This window comes from Podarcis pityusensis (genome assembly GCF_964106645.2).
Source record: "Podarcis pityusensis genome assembly, chromosome: 4".
In the NCBI taxonomy this organism is placed as follows: Eukaryota; Metazoa; Chordata; class Lepidosauria; order Squamata; family Lacertidae; genus Podarcis; species Podarcis pityusensis.
In genome coordinates this window covers 8,006,205-8,028,749 of record NC_138027.1, presented here as the reverse complement: position 1 = coordinate 8,028,749, position 22,545 = coordinate 8,006,205, and the positions used below count along the sequence as shown (strand labels likewise).

General features: G+C 45.0%; 1 protein-coding gene across 5 annotated transcripts in view; it reads right to left on the bottom strand.

Moving 5' to 3' along the window:
• Positions 1-22,545, bottom strand: part of FCHSD2 (FCH and double SH3 domains 2) — a 149,213-nt gene that overhangs the window by 52,820 nt on the left and 73,848 nt on the right. For all 5 annotated transcript variants that reach the window (XM_081002016.1, XM_081002017.1, XM_081002015.1 and 2 more), the window contains exons 6-8: positions 22,408-22,541; positions 22,063-22,117; positions 20,904-21,032 (exon numbers count right to left, since the gene is read on the bottom strand). In XM_081002016.1, the coding sequence (XP_080858142.1) occupies positions 20,904-21,032; positions 22,063-22,117; positions 22,408-22,541 (318 nt within the window). The remainder of the gene's footprint in view (positions 1-20,903; positions 21,033-22,062; positions 22,118-22,407; positions 22,542-22,545) is intronic.

Here is a 22,545-nt window from a genome sequence, read left to right as displayed (position 1 = left end):
ACAGCAACCATCATTGCCACCTGTTCCTCTAACTCTGTATCCCCAAATTAAGGCCAAGCACTCAAGGACCCATTACCTTCAGACTCTGACCTTCCCATAACTATGCAGGGCCTTTGTAGAACTAAGATTCCTTGGCATATTTAGAGGGGAGATACAGTGGTACCTCTAGATACAAATGGGATCCATTCCGGAGCCCCGTTCACATCTAGAGGTAAACGTATCTAGCGACGGCATGTCTGCGCACATGCGCATCGCTTTTCGCCGCTTCTGCGCATGGCATAATTTTGACCGTCTGCGCATGCGTAAGCGGCGAAACCCGGAAGTAATGTGCTCCGTTACTTTCGGGTTGCCGCGGAGCGCAACTCAAACGCGCTCAACTTGAAGCAAATTTAACCTGAGGTATGACTGTATAGGGAAATTCCCCGTATGGATCGCAAATGTATATATGGATACAATCAGGTAGAGGTCATCACACGCTGCTGATTTGCCCCCTGTATACAACACCCAGAGGAAGATTTGTATCACCAGTTGTTAACCGGCTTCCAGGTCAATCCACACAGGAAGTGACAGTTGAACTCCTAGCAGAGAAACATCTATATATTACACACCAGGTAGCCAAATTTGTGCTGGCAGCCGAGAAGCTCCGTTCCAGCTATGTCAATGCACTCCAGTTTTAAAATCTAATGTTGTAAATTTCCTTTTTATGTTGTAAACTGCTACAGGTTACATTGTATGATTTTAGAGGAAAGTTTTCCCTTTTTTCCTCTGTCGTCCATTGTAAAGGCCTTTTTTATAGCCATATACAATAAAACTATCTCTCTCACTTAGTCCTATGCCCATTGCTATAGCTTCTGCCACTTTGCAGAGAATTACCGGAGGTTGTCAAAGTGAAAATGTATGCAGTGCTATTTCTAGATATGCAAGAGAATGATCTGTAGCTAGCATGTTTGCAGCTTTCTCATGTCACCTACTGCATTTAAAGATGTTGGTATCTCTCAAGTTCAGTGTAAAGTGGTTGTCAACAAATCCCTGGATCATGCGAGAAGTTAATTAAACAGGAAAACATTCACGCTGACATTCAGCATATAGGAACTGAACTACTGCTTTAATTGTAACCAGCTGAGATAAAGCAGGGTTTATCTCAGGGTTGTAATGGCTAATTTTGACTGGCCACAAAAGCATTCATATTATATAACAAAAGATTTTTTTAATTCATGGCAAGCAAGAGATATGAAGCAAGTATACAGCCATGGTAGGGACTGCCTTAGGAGCAAAATAAACTAACTTGCTAAGTGCAGATCCTAGAACTGATCAGAAAGGAAAAAGCTAACAATGTGTGAATAGGCATAATGTAATATATCACACTTCCATCAGGGCTGTAATGGCTAATTTTGACTGGCCACAAAACCATTCATATTATATACCAAAAGGCAGAGGGCTGAAGGAAGTACAGTGGTACCTCGGGTTACATACGCTTCAGGTTACATACGCTTCAGGTTACAGACTCTGCTAACCCAGAAATATTACCTCGGGTTAAGAACTTTGCTTCAGGATAAGAACAGAAATTGTGCTCCGGTGGCGCGGCGGCAGCAGGAGGCCCCATTAGCTAAAGTGGTGCTTCAGGTTAAGGACAGTTTCAAGTTAAGAACGGACCTCTGGAACGAATTAAGTACTTAACCCGAGGTACCACTGTATGCTGCTTTGAATTCCTTAGAGGAAAAGTGGGTTTAAATACAACAGTAAATACTGTGATAATGTCTCTTGCTTGCGTGAGTGAAGGGAGGATAAAATGGGGAAGAGGAGAGCCACGTACAGTGGTACCTCGGGTTACATACGCTTCAGGTTACATACGCTTCAGGTTACAGACTCTGCTAACCCAGAAATATTACCTCGGGTTAAGAACTTTGCTTCAGGATGAGAACAGAAATCATGCTTCAGCGGCGCAGCGGCAGCTGGAGGTCCCTTTAGCTAAAGTGGTGCTTCAGGTTAAGAACAGTTTCAGGTTAAGAACGGACCTCCGGAACAAATTAAGTACTTAACCCGAGGTACCACTGCACTTGATGGTTATTATGAGGGCTGCAACAGAGAGTGGGTTGGAGGCGCATTCTATGTGCACTGCATGAAGCTCTGGGGACGCAGAACCTCTGTGCATCTAAGTAACAGGGCACCCCCACAAAGAGGATTCTCTGCATACATGCCAGGATGAGTTGAGGCTACGTGGAATAATAATAATATTATAATAATTTATTATTTATACCCTGCCCATCTGGCTGGGTTTCCCCAGCCACTCTGGGCGGCTTCCAACAAAGTATTAAAATACAGTAGTCTGTTAAACATTAAAAGCTTCCCTAAAGAGGGCTGCCTTCAGATGTCTTCTAAAAGTCTGGTAGTTGTTCTTCTCTTTGACATCTGGTGGGAGGGTGTTCCACAGGGCGGGTGCCACTACCGAGAAGGCCCTCTGCCTGGTTCCCTGTAACTTAGCTTCTCGCAGCGAGGGAACTGCCAGAAGGCCTTCGGCGCTGGACCTAAGTGTCCGGGCAGAACGATGGGGGTGGAGACGCTCCTTCAGGTATACTGAACCGAGGCCGTTTAGGGCTTTAAAGGTCAGCATCAACACTTTGAATTGTGCTGGGAGTTCACATCACCATGATGGCATCTCAAACACACATTCCCCTTAGGAATGAGGGGCAGACAGTGGCAGCAGAGGTTGGGTGGCTGTCTGTCACGGAAGCTTCAGTTGAATTTCCTGCATTGCAAAGGGTTGGACTAGATGACTCTCAGGGTCCCTTCCAACTCTACGATTCTACGATTCTATTATTTATATAGGGGGAAAAGATGCATGCTTAGAGACGTCATAGAATCAGAGACCTGCAATAGACAGAAGCTTCTATTTTTTTTTTTTAAATACTTATTGGGGTTTACAATAAAAAATAAATATAATAAACAGTATAACATATATCTTAACATAATTTCACATTTTCTTTGGACTTCCTCACATCTCCCGCTCCCACTTTCATCGTTGTAACTTTTTGCCAGCAATTTATTATCTTATTTGCATTCTTGTGTCCCATCTGTATATTTATAATCTTATAATTCTCAAAAGGGTTTATATTTTCTCAATCTCACTTATTATCTTAAATCATCTAATTTGGTGGTGCTCAATTATTTATGATCTAGCATCCTGCTTAACATTCACTCAAATTACAATGTTTTTGTAAATAATTCTTAAATTTCTTCCAATCCTCCTCCATCTTCTCTTCTCCCAGGTCGCGAATTCTGCCGGTCATCTCGGCCAGTTCCATGTAGTCTATCAGTTGCATCTGCCATTCTTCCAGTGTCGGTAGATCTTGAGCTTTCCAGTGCTTTGCAAGTAGTATCCTTGCTGCTGTTGTTGCATACATAAAAAATGTCCAGTCCTTCTTTACCACCCCTTGGCCGACAATACCCAAAAGAAAGGCCTCTGGTTTCTTTGTGAAGGTATACTTAAATACCTTTTTCAGTTCAATATAGACAGAAGCTTCTAGGGCAGTGGAAGAGATTATTGCAAGGCATAGCCCATTGACTAAGTCATTTAAAAGTATCTAGTTTAGCTTATATGCCTGTTGTCTTTGTCCATAGAGTTTTCTTGGCAGGGATATTGGAGTGGCTTGCTGGTTCCTGCTCCAGATGGATCACGTTTGGTCAAAACTCTCCATTATGACCTGTCCATCTTGGGTGGCCCTGCACGGCATAGCTCATAGCTTCTCTGAGTTATTCAAGCCCCTTCGCCATGGCAAGGCAGTGATCCACGAAGGAGAGTCCCATGGACTTGAGAGTCCCATGGACTGCAAGAAGATCCAACCTATCCATTCTTAAGGAAATCAGCCCTGAGTGCTCACTGGAAGGACAGATCCTGAAGCTGTGGCTCCAATACTTTGGCCACCTCATGAGAAGAAAAGACTCCCTGGAAAAGACCCTGATGTTGGGAAAGATGGAGGGCACAAGGAGAAGGGGACTACAGAGGACGAGATGGTTGGACAGTGTTCTCGAAGCTACCAGCATGAGTTTGACCAAACTGCGGGAGGCAGTGGAAGACAGGAGTGCCTGGCATGCTCCGGTCCATGGGGTCACGAAGAGTCGGACACGACTAAACGACTAAACAACAACAAGTTTAGCTTATGTCAGGAACAATTTCTTGTACAAATGACTGAAGAAGTAAACATTAGCAAAGCAAATGTATTTGCTAACTTACTTGGTTTCCCCACCTCCCACCGCAATACGTGAACACTACTTGCTTTTAAAACAACTGCTACTCTACAGACTCATTTAGAGGAAGACTAAAAGTTTAAGGAAGATAAGAGCTTCATCAAGTGGTATAATATTAACCGCATCAACTACCTGCTTCCTAAATCTGAGACAGAACCAATCAGCAGTGGTTTGGGGTTTCAAAAATCCATAGGACTTTCAGGAAGTGAAACCAACAGCTTCAAGAGAAATGGCAGGTGTTTCTTTTTTTAACGGCAGGCTGAAATTCCAGTGGGACTTGTACTGTTTTATCATGACTTCAAATGCTGTTTTAATGTGCTTTCTAGCTTTTCCTCCTTGACACAGGCAAAGTTCCTGCTCAAATCTTCAACAGCTGCATAAGAACAACTATGCACAGGATAGCAGTTCTGTTATAAAGTCTTAGAATCACAGGGACGATCCTAGAATTCATACTGCCCTGTGCATGATTCTGCTTCCAACTCCAATGGAAGAACTACCTTTTTCTCGCAATGGACAAAGTGGCATCACATGGTCAAATGTTCTATCTATATATTTAATCAAACCTATTCGAGAAGACTCCCTGGAAAAGACCCTGATGTTGGGAAAGATGGAGGGCACAAGGAGAAGGGGACGACAGAGGATGAGATGGTTGGACAGTGTTCTCGAAGCTACCAGCATGAGTTTGACCAAACTGCGGGAGGCAGTGGAAGACAGGAGTGCCTGGCGTGCTCTGGTCCAGGGGGTCACGAAGAGTCAGACACAACTAAATGACTAAACAACAACATTCCTTTTAAGAGCATGCAAGCTTTCGAGTTACAGAAACACCCTGGATTAAGAGAAAAATAATGTTCTCTAATTGTTAACTGGCAAACTCACACCAGAACAACACTCACTGAAAAGGAATCTGTCTTGTATCTTTTACTCTCTAGGACCTATTGCTTCATATATGTATTTTCATACCTGCACTGGTGTAAAATGATTCAACGTCCTACAAGAAATGGTACCACACAAGCCTTTATTGTGCTGACTCTCCTTGGCGATGAGCCTCAGCACTCAGTATGCACAATTTTGTGCTAGTGTTTTAGAAGCCCCTGGTTCTGCCTGCTTCTCTCATTCTGTCCCTATAACCCGCTTTTTGTACAAATTATACTTGGGCAGAGGGCACACGGGTGGCGCTGTGGATTGAACCACAGAGCCCAGGACTTGCCGATCAGAAGGTCAGCAGTTCGAAACCCCATGACGGGGTGAGCTCCCGCTGTTCGGTCCCTGCTCCTGCCAACCTATCAGTTCGAAAGCATGTCAAAGTGCAAGTAGATAAATAGGTACCGCTCCAGTGGGAAGGTAAATGGCATTTCCGTGTGCTGCTCTGGTTCGCCAGAAGCGGCTTAGTCATGCTAGCCACATGACCCAGAAGCTGTACGCCGGCTCCCTCTGCCAATAAAGCGAGATGAGCGCGGCAACCCCAGAGTCAGCCACGACTGGACCTAATGGTCAGTGGTCCCTTTACCTTTATACTTGGGAAGGGACACAACATGGGATGGCTACAGCACCATGTGTTGCTGTAGTGGTGCGACACCAACCTAAGACTGGCCTGGTGAACTACACAGTGAGCAAACCGCTCAAATCACAAGAAGGAAAAGATTTATAATCCTGAAAAACACAGTCTTGATCTTATTACCATGTCAACGGAACTGTTACTGCTTAGGACAATTTTTGTATTTAATGGAATTTCCAGTTTAACAGTTTCTGGACATTAATAATGAACTTAACATACCTTAACTCTGCTGAGATCAGCAGCAACACTCTGACTAGCAGAAAATATGAGGGGTGGCCAACATTTTCTTTTTTTAGGAAGGATGAACAGGAAAAGCTCATTGCTAGTAGCTGCATTCCACAGCAATTTGGTCTCTTAGCAAAAGTGTATTTGTTACATATTTTAGACGCTTCTCCCTGCAGCAAACCAAAAGCCTCACACATCACTTACTAGGGATCTACTCTTCTCCCCACCTCCCCCAAGTTGTTTTTTGGCAGAAAACACAAGCAGTTCAGCCTAATGGTACATATTTGTTATGGAAAGTTTGAGCCTGGACAGTCAATTTCTGGGCAACTGAAAAGAGTGCCTTATAATGGAAAGAGTAGAGTACTTTGAACTGGCATGTTTGTGGCCCAAACTAAAACTAATACTTGCTTCACCTTTTAGAGATATTTCAACCTCAAGTGTCTTCAAACAATCAAGACTTTTAAAAAGTGTGCATCTAGTCACAGACTGCACCATAGGTGGGATTCTTTTGGAGACCATACTATTTCCCCTCAAGCATTTTAAGGTATTATATCAAAAGTTTAGAGTTTTAGGGAAACACAGTTGCAAGGGACTCCAGCAATCATTTAGTTCGTAAGACGGGCTATCCCATACCTAAAGCACTCTAAAGGTAAAGGGACCCCTGACCATTAGGTCCAGTCGCAGACGACTCTGGGGTTGCGGCACACATCTCACTTTAGTGGCCGAGGGAGCCGGCGTACAGCTTCCGGGTCATGTGACCAGCAGGACTAAGCCGCTTCTGGCGAACCAGAGCAGCGCAAGGAAACGCCGTTTACCTTCCCGCCGGAGTGGTACCTATTTATCTACTTGCACTATGACGTGCTTTCGAACTGCTAGGTTGGCAGGAGCAGGGACCGAGCAACGGAAGCTCACCCCGTCGTGGGGATTCGAACCGCCGACCTTCTGATCGGCAAGCCCTAGCCTCTGTGGTTTAACCCACAGCACCACCTGCGTCCCTAAGGCACTCTAGCAAGTTCCTATCCAGCTTTATCATTTCAGAATAAGAGACCTTTGTGTGGGTGACATGCACACCATCAGAGGAATTGCTGCAATCATACGTACCTCTGAATACAGTGGTGCCTCGCAAGACGAAATTAATTCGTTCCGCAAGTTTTTTCTTCTTGCGAGTTTTTCGTCTTGCGATGCACGGTTTCCCATAGGAATGCATTGAAAATCAATTAATGCGTTCCTAGGGAAACCGCCTTCAGACCAGGTCCGGGGACAGTCTGTCCCCCGACCTCTTCTGAAGGCTGGGGGGGGGGGACAAGGGCTTTTCTTCCCACCCCCAGCATTTTAAAAAACCCCGGGACAGCGGAGGACTTCTCCGCTGTCCGGGGCGATCTTAAAATGCTGGCGGGCGGCATTTTAAAATCGCCCGGGACAGCGGAGGACTTCTCCGCTGTCCGGGGCGATGTAAAAGCCCCTGGGAAGGCAGGCAGGGGGGACAAAGACTTTTGCCCCCCGCCCGCCTTCAGAAGAGGTCCTGGACCTCTTCTGAAGGCGGGCGGGGGGCGAAAGTCTTTGCCCACCCCCGCCTGCCTTCAAAAGCCGTCCGGAACAGCGGAGAAAGGCGCTGCCTTTCTCCGCTCTCCCGGGAAGGCAGGCAGGGGGGAGCAAAGACTTTCGCCCCCCGCCCGCCTTCAGAAGAGGTCCTGGACCTCTTCTGAAGGCGGGCGGGGGGCGAAAGTCTTTGCCCCCCCCGCCTGCCTTCAAAAGCCGTCCGCGATAGCGGGAAGCTCTTCCCTGCTATCCCGGACTGCTTTTAAAATGCTGGCGGTGGGGAGCAAAGCCTTTCGGCCCCCGCCGGCCTTCCTGGACCTCTTCTGAAGGCCGGAGGGGGGGAAAGGCTTTGCTCCCCACCGCCAGCATTTAAAAGAGGTCCCCGGAGATTTCCCTATGGGCTTTCGTCTTGCGAAGCAAGCCCATAGGGAAATTCGTCTTGCGAAGCGCCTCCAAAACAGAAAACCCTTTCGTCTTGCAGGTTTTCCGTCTTGCGAGGCATTCGTCTTGCGGGGTACCACTGTAGTGTCATAAAATGATCTTAAGACAAAGATTTATAAAACAATTAAAAAACAAAACAAAAATTACAGTGGGCCACGAGATAGCATGAAAACCTTTTCCTTAACTGTCGCCTGGTGGCAAAGCTAGCATTTGAGGGTTAACACAGAAGGCGCTTGGTGAATCTCTACTGGAAGAGCATTCCACAAGACCAGGCCAGCCACACGGAAGGCTCAGTTTCATGCTGATGTCAAATGAGCCTCACCCACTGGGGACAAACAGTGATGCTCCTACAGGTGATTTCAGTGATAGAGTGGTTCTGGGTTCTGGGGTGCCTAAGGCAAGTTGCTCAGGGCTTTGTAAGTGAACACAAGGACACTGAAGCTGGCTTGACAGTAAATTTGACAGCCAGTGCAGATGTTTGAACAACTGAAAATCTAGGGACATTAAAAAGCAATAGGTGTTGTTCTTTTCTGAAATTTTCTCTGCTTGGTAAAATGTTAAGCCACAAAAAAGCACCCAATATGGTCTTTTTTAACCGATTTATGTTGTTGTTGTTCTTTAGTCGTTTAGTCGTGTCTGACTCTTTGTGACCCCATGGACCAGAGCACGCCAGGCACTTCTGTCTTCCACTGCCTCCCGCAGTTTAGTCAAACTCATGCTGGTAGCTTCGAGAACACTATCCAACCACCTTGTCCTCTGTCGTCCCCTTCTCCTTGTGCCCTCCATCTTTCCCAACATCAGGGTCTTTTCCAGGGAGTCTTCTCTTCTCATGAGGTGGCCAAAGTATTGGAGTCTCAGCTTTACGATCTGTCCTTCCAGTGAGCACTCAGGGCTGATTTCCTTCAGAATGGAGATGTTTGATCTTCTTGCAGTCCATGGGACTCTCAAGAGTCTCCTCCAGCACCATAATTCAAAAGCATCAATTCTTCGGCGATCAGCCTTCTTTATGGTCCAGCTTTCACTTCCATACATCACTACTGGGAAAACCATAGCTTTTACTATACGGACCTTTGTTGGCAAGGTGATGTCTCTGCTTTATCGGTTTTTATAACCAATTTATAGGTATAGATAAATAGCAATACAATTTTCAGTCTCTTTTGCTCCATCCATCCACCCACCCCCCATGCACTTCCTTCAGCCTTGAAGAGCTATCCTGTCTCTTGACCAAGCCATTTCCCTTCTCTCTAAATCCACTAGGGAGAATCTGTTTCATTCAGATGTTTTACACTGTGTCCAGTACTGATCAGAGTCTGCAATGCTAGCAAAGCTGTATTACTGGATATTTCTCACGTTTCAAAACATGTTTCTAGCCCTATCTTTAATCCTGATAGCTGCTCTGTCTTTCACTGGAGAACAGTTCCGAAATATCATTCTGATTTGGAATCTTTTAACTTACAAACTAACATTAGGGGCAGATCAATGAGGAGGCAAATGGGGTGTTTGCTCCAGGCTTCTAGGCAAGCAAGCAGCCAAGCCAAGGTCAGCTGCTCCCCTAATTGTTTCAGACAGATCCTGGAGACCAAATACAATATTTTGCCTCTTAGGAGAAAAGAGATATATAAAAGATGGGTAGGGATGTGGTAGCAATAGTGGTGAGGACACATTATAAAAGGCTAAGATTTCCTTTGGATCCCCAAAGTCTAGAAATGACCTGTTTGACAAATCACATGGGTCTTTTTGAAAGGCATGCCACAAGATTGATGCAATCACCCGGTTATCAGCAATCTGCTCTCATATCCAGGGCAGGGTGTTTCACAGGGGCTTCCTTCAACATTCAGTAACGCAAAGAACAACAAAACTGCCTCTGTGAAATCAATGCCAAAACTGTTGCGAGAAATAACCATGAACTCCTACCGGCTGGGCTGAATTTTAAACAAATAAGATAGACAGATAGATAGATAGATGCAGGGCACTGTAGAAGTAGTTAATAAATTCTGAAATCTGCACATCGGGGAGAAATGAAAGAATATGTTATGCCACCAAGCTGTGACTGAGTAAGGGAACAGGGGCTGTCACAGCAGAGGCTAAAGAGAAGAAATGAAATGGAGAAGATGACACATGTGTGTGTGTGTGTTTTAAAAACCCCTTTGGGAAAGAGGAAATATATCATCCATTGAAGATTTATAGTGAATCTATTTTATTTATTTTTAAAATAATTTGTTTTATGTACCACCAAATCCCAGGGGCTTGTGAAAAGGACTGCAGTATGTATTACACAGTTTAAAAACCTGAGCTGACAGACAAATGAGTTCAGGGCACGCTCCTCTGCCCCTCCTTTCCTTGATTTAACCCTCCCTCTAAATAAAGCAATTAAAATTAGAAAATTAATTACTGTATGTTAGTGAAATGCAAGCAAGGCATGTGGGGGATTTCCAGGTTATTATCTTTCTTTCTTGTTACTGTATGTCACATATACAGCTATCTCCCTGTTGCACAAAAATCCAATGAGCAATGAGCGGCTGGCTCTCCAGGAACAAGTTCATTCCCTTCAGGACAAGCTCGCTAACCCAGAAAAGATGAGAAGCAGAGAGATTGCTGGATGCGGCCTTTAACAGGAGGGGAGTGAGGAACTGGGGCATGTCTCACACACAGCCAGCACTAAAATCACACAGAGACTAAGCCCACAACAAAATTAAAACTGTTTGGTTAATGCTTTCTTTTGGACTGCATGGATGTCCCGAGGGAATGAAGTACTATGAACTTGCTCATCGTCTTTTGATTTAGAGACAGTGGAAGATTCGAACAGTTCAGAGAGGAAAGAGGAAGCATCTGACTGGAGAAACACCGCCACAACTTGAAGAGTTCACAGTATGTAAAAATGCAAAGAATTCCTTGAGACAGCTTGCCTCTTACTCTTTAGCCACCAGAAGCCAACATACCACCATTTTTCTTTTTCGATGTTATGAAGGTTTAACGCTACAGTGCTTTAACTTTGCAGCCTCCTTCCACCTTGGCACATCTCAAAGGAACTAGTTCCAACATTCTGCAGTCAGCTCTTGTTCACCTTTCATCTAGTACCAAACAGAACCCAGCTCTCCAAAGGACTGCTTGTATTACTAAAGGTTAAAGCATGATTCTGGAAGCACACACAGATGGGACTAGCTGGTGTCAGTTCTCATTTTCTTGTGTGCAGGGCTTTGGAAAAGGCAAAAAGGTCTATTGTGACATTGTATTTTAAGGGATGGAGGGAGACAGGGTTCTAGAACAAGGAGGAAGACACTGAACTTTCAGCACATGGTGGGCTGCACCAAAAAGTACACATGAAGATGCCCTTTCTTTTTCCCCTGTTTTGCAAATGCATCCACACCTAAACTCACCTCCCTTCTTACTCACCCTCAAGGCTGGCTCCCTAAACATATGAATTCAATTCCACCCTTGTCAAAGAAACGAAACACCCAAAGCACACAAAAAGTAAGCACTACAACTAGGAAACATTTAAGCCTGCATTTTTCCATCACTCGATGAAGCCGCTCAAAGTCATTCCAGATTAAAAGGCCCATGTGCCCCAAAAGCAGCTCTAATAAGCCTCTGTGGGGAAAGAACCTGCCAGCTGGGCTACCAAGATGGCCTCTTCCTACACTTGTTGCAACATCTGGGCACAAACAGTATATTCAAGGAGCCCTGAATTCCAGTATCTAGAAACTACAGTCATACCTCAGGTTACAGACGCTTCGGGTTGCACGATTTCGGGTTGCGCACTGCGCCGAACCCGGAAGTACCAGAACGGGTTACTTCTGGGTTCGGCGCTTGCACAGAAGCGCTAAATCGTGACCCACGTGTGCGCAGATGCAACGCTGCGGGTTGCGAACGTGCTTCCCACACAGATCATGTTCGCAACCGGAGCATCCACTGTATTGTGGAGCAAACACCCCAAAGGAACCTCCCTGACCAAGCTGAGAGTACCTCACAGTCTGTCTGTAAGCTGCCCTCTGTCTAGAATGCACAGAGAACCTGCAGCTTAAGGTTCCCACTCCCCCTGGGGAGCCAACATTGCGCATCACCCCTAAAATGCCACAAACAAAAGCAGAGAGATAAATCAATAGGGAGCGGAAGGAAGACAGGGGATTTTGCAAGCTGCCAAACAGAAAGGGAGAGGAATAAATCGGGCAACCTCTCTAAGATACAGTGGTACTTCTGGATGCGAACGGGATCCATTCCAGAGCCCCGTTCGCATCCTGAAGCGAACGTAACCCGCGTCTGCAGGTCACGATTCGCCGCTTCTGCGAGTGACATCATTTTGACCGTCTGCGCATGCGTGAGTGACGAAACCCAGAAGTAACGCGCTCTGTTACTTCCCGGTCGCCGCGGAGCGCAACCCAAAAATACTCATCCCAAAGCTACTTCAACCTGAGGTATGACTGTATCTCAAAAGGTCTGGGCTATCCTTCTCGTTTTTTAAAAAAAGCAAAACAAGATTAATAGCACATACTTTGGGGAGGGGGGCTATAAGACTATGTAGAAAATCTGACCAGTTAAGTTCACAACAATGGTTCCCCACCCCCCAGATTTGATGGTAATTTCATCAATCAAAGTCTCTAAACAGCTCCATGTTATGCAGACCACCGCAGTTTCTTTTTGTCACTTTCTTCAATACAAGTGTTGGGTTGTAACCAGTTCTGCGTGAGCCAAGCCCTGCTAAGATAACAGGACTTTCCTCTCCTCTCCTCTCCTCTGCTGCCTCCCACACGTCACCCCAAATCTGCTCCAGAGGGTCCCCCCATCTGGAGAGGGTAAGCCCCGCTGCGCAAGCAGAAGTCGGTTCCACTGGCGCCACAGCAACATTGGATACAACCCATTGTCTGAAATGTGATTTATGAGGCCAACAGTATAATTCACCAAAACAACTGTAAATCCGGGATTTTATGCACAGCTAAGTATAAAGACTCACATTTAGTGCACATATAATTATGTATTTTTCTAACTTTCAATCAAAAAAAAATTTCAAAAAAGACTCACGTGAGATACTATTTCTAGCATGTTTCAAAACCTTGTGGAGACAGTTCTTCTGTACAGGGCCTGCTTTAACATATTCTTGGGTGGGTGTGGGGAGAAATACTTAAGCAAACATTTTCCAGGAAAATATAATTAATAAGCTTATTTGCTTTGGACACCTGCCATATGCAAAGCCTTTTCTATGATATCTCTCAAGTCGATATACTGCAACACACATACAGAGTTTCTGCTGGGAGTTCAGAAGTAGTGCTGGTATTTTATGCCTGCGCTAAACAAAATTTACTGTTTTTATTTTTTCCAAGGTTTAGATAGAAGGCAGTTCTCTCCCTGCTGCAACCCGAATTGGGTTATCCAAGTAAAACAGAGCTAAAAATACTAGCTGAGCCCCATTCCACACCGATTATGACAGTGCTTTCTTTACCAGTGAAAACTGCAGGAGTGTTAGGGCAGCTGTTATAGCAGCACTTGACTTTTATTGTTTATTTAAAATAAAATAAAATAAGGTATCTGAAGAAGTGTGCATGCACATGAAAGCTCATACCAATAACTAACTTAGTTGGTCTCTAAGGTGCTACTGGAAGGAATTTTATTTTATTTTATTTTGAATATGGCAGACCAATGCGGCTACCTACCTGTAACTATTGTTTGTTTATTTATTGGGACCTTGCTCTTCTTTCAAGGATTCCAGGGCAATGCACACAGTCCTCCGATTGACAACAACCCTGTGCAGCAGGTTAGGCTGAGATATATAGGGAGTTTTATGGATAAGCCAAGACCTGAAGCCTGGTCTCCCTGGCTGAAGTCCAACATTCTCTAGTCACATCACACCATCACTTTTAATGTATTTATTAATCAGAGCTATGTGCAGCCCCATAACCAGAGCTCTCTAGGCAGTTCTCTGGCCACTATTGGAGCTGGGAAGTCCTCTGCCTGGAACAGTTGCAGAAACAAAAGACTACCCTGGGTTCATGAGAGACATACATCTGAAGAATACTGTGATTGTGTATTCTAGGGTCTCATTTGTAGCTCACTGTAATGAGAAAGGGGGCATTACACACACACACACACACACACACACACACACACACACACGTGTCACAGGATCCATTTTCCTTCCAAGAGGTGAGCAGCAGATTTTGCACACGCACAATCTTCACCTTCCCAGAATACGGAAGCACAAGACACAAGGTCCTTATAGTCTGGACCAATAAGTAAGATACAGGTAAAGGTAAAGGTAAAGGTAAAGGGACGCCTGACAGTTAAGTCCAGTCGCGAACGACTCTGGGGTTGCGGTGCTCATCTCGCTTTACTGGCCGAGGGAGCCAGCATTTGTCCACAGACAGCTTCCGGGTCATGTGGCCAGCATGCCTAAGCCGCTTCTGGCGAAACCAGAGCAGCGCACGGAAACGCCGTTTACCTTCCTGCTGGAGCGGTACCTATTTATCTACTTGCACTGTTCGGCGTGCTTTCAAACTGGTAAGTTGGCAGGAGTTGGGATCAAGCAACAGGCGCTCACCCCATTGCGGGGATTTGAACCGCCAACCTTCTGATCGGCAAGCCCTAGGCTCAGTGGTTTAGACCATAGCGCCACCCGTGTCCCTGGACCAGTAAGCACTGTACATCAAATGGAGAAATAGCGCCCAGTTGACATCCAAGGGAGAATAATTCTGTAGGGGTTAGGAGGCTGGGTCCAACAAGAGGCAGCCATCATTGTCTTGACACAGCTGCAATGCCCCCTCAGTTTCTGTTTTAACCTTTAGCAGCAATCAAGGACACATTTCCAAGATTTCCAGTGCAACCGTGAAAACTGAGATGTTCAGGACATTGCACAAGACAACAGATCCCGCAGCCTAGGCCTGAGTGCAACAATGCAGATTCTTATTCCACCCCCCCCCCCACCCCAGGAATGAAGCCTGTACTGCGTTTAACCTCCCCCAACAGTTTCGGAAAATGATAAAGAATGGAATAGCAAGCTTTCAAGGAAAATCACAACCCATCTGTACAATGGCAAGGTCACAGCAATGGCAGATGCCTCAACAGAAGCATCTCCTCAGAAAACCTCAAGTCAGCAGCAATTAACGTGTACAATCTCTGAACTGGATCCGTTCCAGCAAAATAAGTCAGGCATCAAACAAGCACACTGTCAAACAGATCAGTGGGCAGCTGCCCCTCCGATAGGAAAGAACCACAGCACAAATTCCTGTACTTGGAAAAAATAATCTGACAAAGAGATAGAACGTGCAAAATCACAGTTTGCGGTACAAGGGAAACACAGAGGTTAGAATCAAATAATTGTAATTAAATGGTGCAAAATGCAAAACCATCTTGAAATAACATCAGGGATTTTCATTTAGCAAAAACACCGTTGACAGCACTTTGGGGCTGCGCATGAAGGAATTAAGTGGCAGGAGTCGCAGAGGGCTAAACATTCTGCTTCTTCTCCCTTCTCCTCCCCCAGTGCTGGTCCTTCAGTCAAAATTAGCAGCCCTCCCATGGATCCTTTTGTAACAAAGGAAAAACATGCTGTGCCACATCTGTTTTGTTCCCAAGTTTCCAAAGTTTGGGACAGTACAAGGTGTTCTTGATTGTGCACTGGAGATTGCACAAATCTGAAATGGACGCAACGTCCTGAAAGAGGGGAGAGTCCAGACCCCGTTGTCTTCAAGGTCTGAGTGGACGCAAGAGCAAGCCTGGGAGCATATGGCAAAGAATTTAACTCCCAAGAAGGTAAAGCAACATACAAGGTTAAGTGCTCCTAGAGATCTTTCTGATCACTAAGAATTTCTGCAGCCGCCCCCGCCTGCTAACACAGACACCACGTTGTTTTGATGTAACGTGGGTCTCAACATTTCCCTCCCCTTCTCTGATGGCTAGTTTTGTACATCTTCATCAAACAGTTTCCATGCCCGTTGCTTCCTTCTTTGCTCTCCTGGCTCCTATGAACAAATGATGCTGCCGTAGACCAGCGCAGACCACCTACTCTTGCTGGCTATAGTTCCGTCAGGTGGAGACTTCGCCCCTATTCTTTTAATCAAGAGATGCTACAAACTGCACGTGGGTTCTTCTACATACAAAGCATTCATTTTGTCATTGATCTCCCAGCCTCATTTAGATATACAGTGCTACCTCTGGCTACATACGCTTCAGGTTACAGACTCCGCTAACCCAGAAATAGTGCTTCAGGTTAAGAACTTTGCTTCAGGATGAGAACAGAAATCGTGCTCTGGTGGCGCGGCGGCAGCAGGAGGCCCCATTAGCTAAAGTGGTGCTTCAGGTTAAGAACAGTTTCAGGTTAAGAATGGACCTCCGGAACGAATTAAGTACTTAACCCGAGGTACCACTGTACAGGTGGTTTGAGAATAGCTTAGTTTATGAACAACTTGGATTAAGAACGCTGCCAACCTGGAAGTCGGTGTTTTGGTTTGTGAACTTTGCCTTGGAAGCCTGCTTCCTGTTGAGTGTGTTCCATTTGTAAATTGAGTCCCCCGCTGCTATGGGAAAGCATGCCTTGGTTTAAGAACGCTTTGGTTTCAGAACGGACTTCCAGAACGGATTAAGTTCGTAAACCAAGGTACCACTGTATTGGGAAAAGTTGCATTTTGGAAATTTAGCTGAATTTCTGCATTCTAGGTGTAAGGGTGGGGCATTTCTGCATAAAGTACAAGCAACATTACTGTCAAGGTGCAGGACCACACCACCTCAAAGACCACCTCTCCCCATATGAACCGACCTAGATCTGGCAATCATCACCTGAGGCCTTTCTTCATGCGCCCCCTACACGAGAGGTCTGGAGAGTGGCAACACAAGAACAGACCTTTTTTGCAGTGGCTCCTTGTTTGTGGAATGCTTTCCCCATGAAAGATCGCCTGGCACCTTCATTATAGACCATTAGGCACTAGACCAGGGGTAGGCAACCTAAGCCAGTGGGCCGGATTCGGCCCAATCGCCTTCTTAATCCGGCCCGCGGACGGTCGGGGAATCAGCGTCTTTTTACATGAGCAGAATGTGTCCATTTATTTAAAATGCATCTCTGGGTTATTTGTGGGGCCTGCCTGGTGTTTTTACATGAGTAGAATGTGTCCTTTTATTTAAAATGGGTTATTTGTGGGGCATAGGAATTTGTTCATTTTTTTCTTCAAAATATAGTCCAGCACACCACATGGTCTGAGGGACGGTGGACTGGCCCACAGCTGAAAAAGGTTGCTGACCTAAATGAAAACATTCCTTTTCCCTCAGGCCTTTGGCTAATTAAACAATCTATAGCCTTTTAAACAGTGTGTGTGGGAGGGTTATTTGTTTGTTTGTTGTTGTGTATTTTTGTGTTTTTATATTGTAAACCGCCCTGTGATCCTTGAAGGAACGGTAGCATAGAAATTTAATAAATAAATAAATGTCTACGCCCAAAGAAATTCTCTGAAGACACAAATATTGCCACTGGTCATATGATGCTAGACAAATTGCTCCTTGGAAATCAGATATGCTCAAGTATTTGGTGCTGAGGTTATAAAATTATTTGTGTGAAACTTAAGAAGACAAGCACAGGCTAGAATAAAAAAAAACAACACGTCAGCTTAGCTATGATTTAAGGATATTGCAAATCAAAGAGCCTTGAAAGCTCATCCTGGGCTTCAAATTACTAATCCGACCAGATCACTGGATTTTCTTCTTCTTTTTTGGTCCAGCACATTTGTATTCCAAATATGTATGACAGAACTAAAATTACATCATGCTCTGCTGTGCCAAAGTGGTGTGTGTGTGTGTGTGTGTGTGTGTGTGTGAGAGAGAGAGAGAGAGAGAGAGAGAGAGAGAGAAAACGTAAATAATTTAAGAAATTAAGAGGCATGGAGGGTCTCCAGGAAAAGTGACATTAAATTGATTTTTGGATCATCCTCCCAGACTGTATTAATAATTAAAATGGCATTTTGAAAAGCACACTGCACAGTTGTCTGTCTGGGGATTTAAGAGTGCCCATCTCGGTTCTCATATTTCACCCTCAAGACACAAAGTCCAAGCAACGGCTCCTGCACAGGCACCACCAAAATGCACACAGGGGCTCACAATAAGGTCTGTGCACAGAAGGGGAGTAATTGGTGACGCCGCTGAGATTTGAGCTTCTGGGGTAGCGGGGAAGGCAGGAAGCAGGCTTTGTCCTAAACCCAGTATAACGCCTGGTTCACAAGCTCAATAGTGATGAGGGGGCAAAAGTCTCTGAAATCTTCTAAGGCTATACTGGCCCAGCTGGTAAAAATCATAGAATTGTAGAGTTGGAAGTGACCATAATAATAATAATAATAATAATAATATATTTATACCCCCGCCTATCTGGCTGGGTTTCCCCAGCCACTCTGGGCAGCTTCCAACAAAATATTAAAATACAATAATCTATTAAACGTTAAAAGCTTCCCTAAACAGGGCTGCCTTCAGATGTCTTCTAAAAGTCTGGTACAGTGGTACCTTGGGTTAAGTACTTAATTCGTTCCGGAGGTCCGTTCTTAACCTGAAACCGTTCTTAACCTGAAGCACCACTTTAGCTAAAGGGGCCTCCTGCTGCCGCCGCGCCGCCGGAGCACGATTTCTGTTCTCATCCTGAAGCACAGTTCTTAACCTGAAGCACTATTTTTGGGTTAGCGGAGCCTGTAACCTGAAGCGTATGTAACCCGAGGTACCACTGTAGTTGTTTTTCTCTTTGATATCTGGTGGGAGGGCGTTCCACAGGGCGGGTGCCACTCCAAAAAGGCCCTCTGCCTGGTTCCCTGTAACTTGGCTTCTCGCGAGGGAACTGCCAGAAGGCCCTCGGCGCTGGATCTCAGTGTCTGGGCAGAACGATGGGGGTGGAGCCGCTCCTTCAGGTATACTGGACCGAGGCCGTTTAGGGCTTTTAAGGTCAGCACCCACCACCCACTGGCAATGCAGGAAGCTTTCTGCCCAACATGGGGCTCGAACCCATGTCCCTGAGATTAAGAGTCTCATTCTCTACCAACTGTGCTATCCCAGTTTACGTGCTGCCGGGGAAAAACTGCAGAATAATAGGAATAATAAAAATAATAAAATTTTATTTATATCCCGCCCTCCCCAGCCAAAGCCGGGCTCAGAACGGCCAACAACAATAAAAGTAACACAGAAGGATTGTGTATGCAGGGAAGGCCGTGTGCCACTTTAAATCGACCCCTCCCGGCTCCGTTCAAATGTCGTCTGGACCTAAGTGACCAAGGCCAGCTATTCATTGAACCTTTTCAGTGTCAGGTTTTGCAGTCCGATGATCCATCTAGCCTCCAGCTCCAGAAGGCGGCTATCGTTCTCTACTAGTGGTAGAGAAGCCAAAAGCAGAATACATTCATTTAGCCCTGCATGCCTTGGTTCTGCGGATTTTTCTTGCAATGTAGTTGCTTCTCTATCACCAGATGAACTGCTATTTAGTTAATAGCTGACTGGTCAGGGACAAACTTTGTTCTCCAAACTAAACCCCTGCCAGCCATATACATTACGAAGATCCTGCAAAACTTTTCTCATTGTGATCTATCATTGTTCCAAAAATAAGCCATAGGTAAAGGCAAAGGGACCCCTGACCATTAGGTCCAGTCATGGCCGACTCTGGGGTTGCGGCGCTCATCTTGCTTTATTGGCCGAGGGAGCCAGCATACAGCTTCCAGGTCATGTGGCCAGCATGAATAAGCTGCTTCTGGCGAACCAGAGCAGCGCATGGAAACGCCGTTTACCTTCCCGCCGGAGCGGTACCTATTTATCTACTTGCACTCTGACGTGCTTTTGAACTGCTAGGTTGGCAGGAGCAGGGACCGAGCAACGGGAGCTCACCCCGTCACGGGGATTCGAACCACTGACCTTCTGATCGGCAAGTCCTAGGCTCTGTGGTTTAACCCACAGCACCACCCTCTAATATGCCATACATTGCTTCAAAGCCTGCTATTACTACTGCACAGGGTTTTTTTGGCCAGGGGTGGGGATGGTAATAGATGCTACAGACTGTGGAGAATCTCCAGACTGTTTACAAAAGATCAGTTCAAATCTACCACCAGACAGCTGATGACTGGGGACAGGGTAGAAAAAGCTCAGTCATTTAACACCATTTTACGGACATACATTAAAAACCAGGCTGAGATTTTTAAAAATGCTGTTTGTGTGTGCTCAAAAGGTTTGTGCATGCCCAGTGCAGTGCCCTCTCTTGGTGGGGCGTTCATGCCATTCAGACCACAGCGCCTTTGGGACACGACTCAAAATTCGAAAGCACGGTAAAGGGGTAACCACAAGTCCAAAGGCTCTCTGAGCAAGCAGAACTAATTCCCTAGTTTTTTAGATCCAGGCTGCAGATTACTCAATGTCACCAATTCAACATTCAGCAATGCATCACGTTCCACACTGGTTCAATTCAGACATTAACACCAAACACTAACCATAGGTTTAGGACCCAAATCATGGTTTGAGCTTTCAAATGCACACTATCCAAAAGTGACTGCTTTCACTGACTATCTTCTCAGCACCAACAATGGCCTGTAAAATCCAACTATGATTTCCAGTGCTGGTTTACGGCTGACCATAAACCAAACTATCAAGTCAAACATCATACTCTGACTTCAGTAACACATACAGGCACGGTCTGATATATGAACTGACCCATTTTCTCTACTCATAATCTAGGGGGTTTGTAACTTGACAGTGTTTAGCCATAGTTACAGCTTTATTTGGCTGGTATTACACAGTAAGGAAGCATAGAATTATTTTTGAATCTTCCAAAATCTTAAGACACAGCATGAACTTAAGCGCAAAGCAATAACGCTCTCATATTACTCCAACACTGTATCATATAACAGAATCTATAATACAGAGAGGGGAAATATAAATTATTTGACTTAATTTTATCTGCCATTACCTTCATAATATTTACTAAGTCTGTCTGATAGTAGCGATCTTGGTGTGCATTCGCGGCTGCTAAAGTGAGAAGGTAGTCATTCCTCGCGTGAGTAGCTTTGGAATTACACTCAGACCGTCGTGCTTTTAACTATATCAATAAAACAAAATTAGTTGGTAAGCAAATGATGAGCAATGATTAAGACATGAAAGTTTAACATTGTGAAGCAATAAGAGGATGAAATTTAACAGGCCAGTATTTCTTTCCAACGATACCTGCTGGATTCTTTATGGACTAGAATAGGTATCTAATTAGATACACAATTTTGAAATAAAATAAGCAGGGTACAAATATATAATACTTGTCATTTATGCGCTAAGTATTGAGGGCTCGAAACACTTCGTGTATGTTCTTTTCCTAATAACCCCACAGAGCAGATTGTTATCCCAACAATATAAATGAAAGGCTACGCTTGTGACATAGTGGGTTATTTAATGTCACCAGTGGAGATTTTAACTTCATTGGGGACAACATAGCATCACACTACCCCTAAATGGCTCTAGTAAGGAACATAAATAATATATTTTATGAAGGTTGCATAAGTGCTGCATAACAACCAGAAGAATTGCCTGCCACTCCTATAATCTGAGATGGAATCTGAGTCTTTGCCCTTTTGCCTTCTGCAAATTGTGTATTACAGAATGTTCTCGGTGCGAAAAAAAAACATTGTCCTGCCATAAGCAGACTAACTGGGCTGGCAAAGTAGCTACAGGAGACACTTTGCTGTACACAATGAGGTAAGCAAAACAAGACCATATTAAATATAATCAGGTAAACAGGCTAACTGGCCAAAGCCAAGAGCTCTGCTAAAACCCTGCTTGCTAAACCCAGCAGGTGGGAAGGGTTTGGCACTGGGCAGTATTTCCTCCTTTGGGAAGAGGTCAGAGTTGCACTTGTGGCAGAGATGGAAAAAGTTCTCGCAGATTATAGACAGCTATAGCTTGATGCTGAGGAGAAATGCTTAAGAACTTCAAACTCCTGGGTTGTTCTGAATGGATTCTAATGTTACACCTGCGACTGGAAAACAAACCTGCCCTGGTCACAGTTTGGCCAGTTTAATGAGGCTCTGCTTTATGGATTTATGCTTTATATCCCTAGAATTATACTGTGCAACACTCACCTTTACACTTGCTTTCTGTAAGCTTATCCTTGACTGAAAAAGACTAAGTTTAGACCTGTGAACAAAAGTAAGACAATTGATCAGCAGATGTCTAGAAGAGGCATTACATTTAGAAAGCAGCTCATTTGAAGATGCTTATCTCCCCCAATATGGATGTAACATAGACACAGCACTGGAGAAAATGGAGACAACTCTTTCCTAGCGACTGGATTCGATTCTAAAGGTGACCAGCAGAGTGCCTGTTTACAAGCTTGAATTACATCACTAATATTCAAGCAGGGTGCATTACATAAAGCTATTTTAAACACATTTAGACGCAGGGACTGTAGACACATCGTTACATACTTGGCCTCAATATCGGCCTTTTCACGGACAGCATGAGCCATCTGCTCTGTTTCGAAGTACTTCTTCTTGCCCTTAGCTAAATCTTTGACCGTCTCTTGCAATTCGGCCTGGATTCTGGTCAGCTGGTCCACACACTGA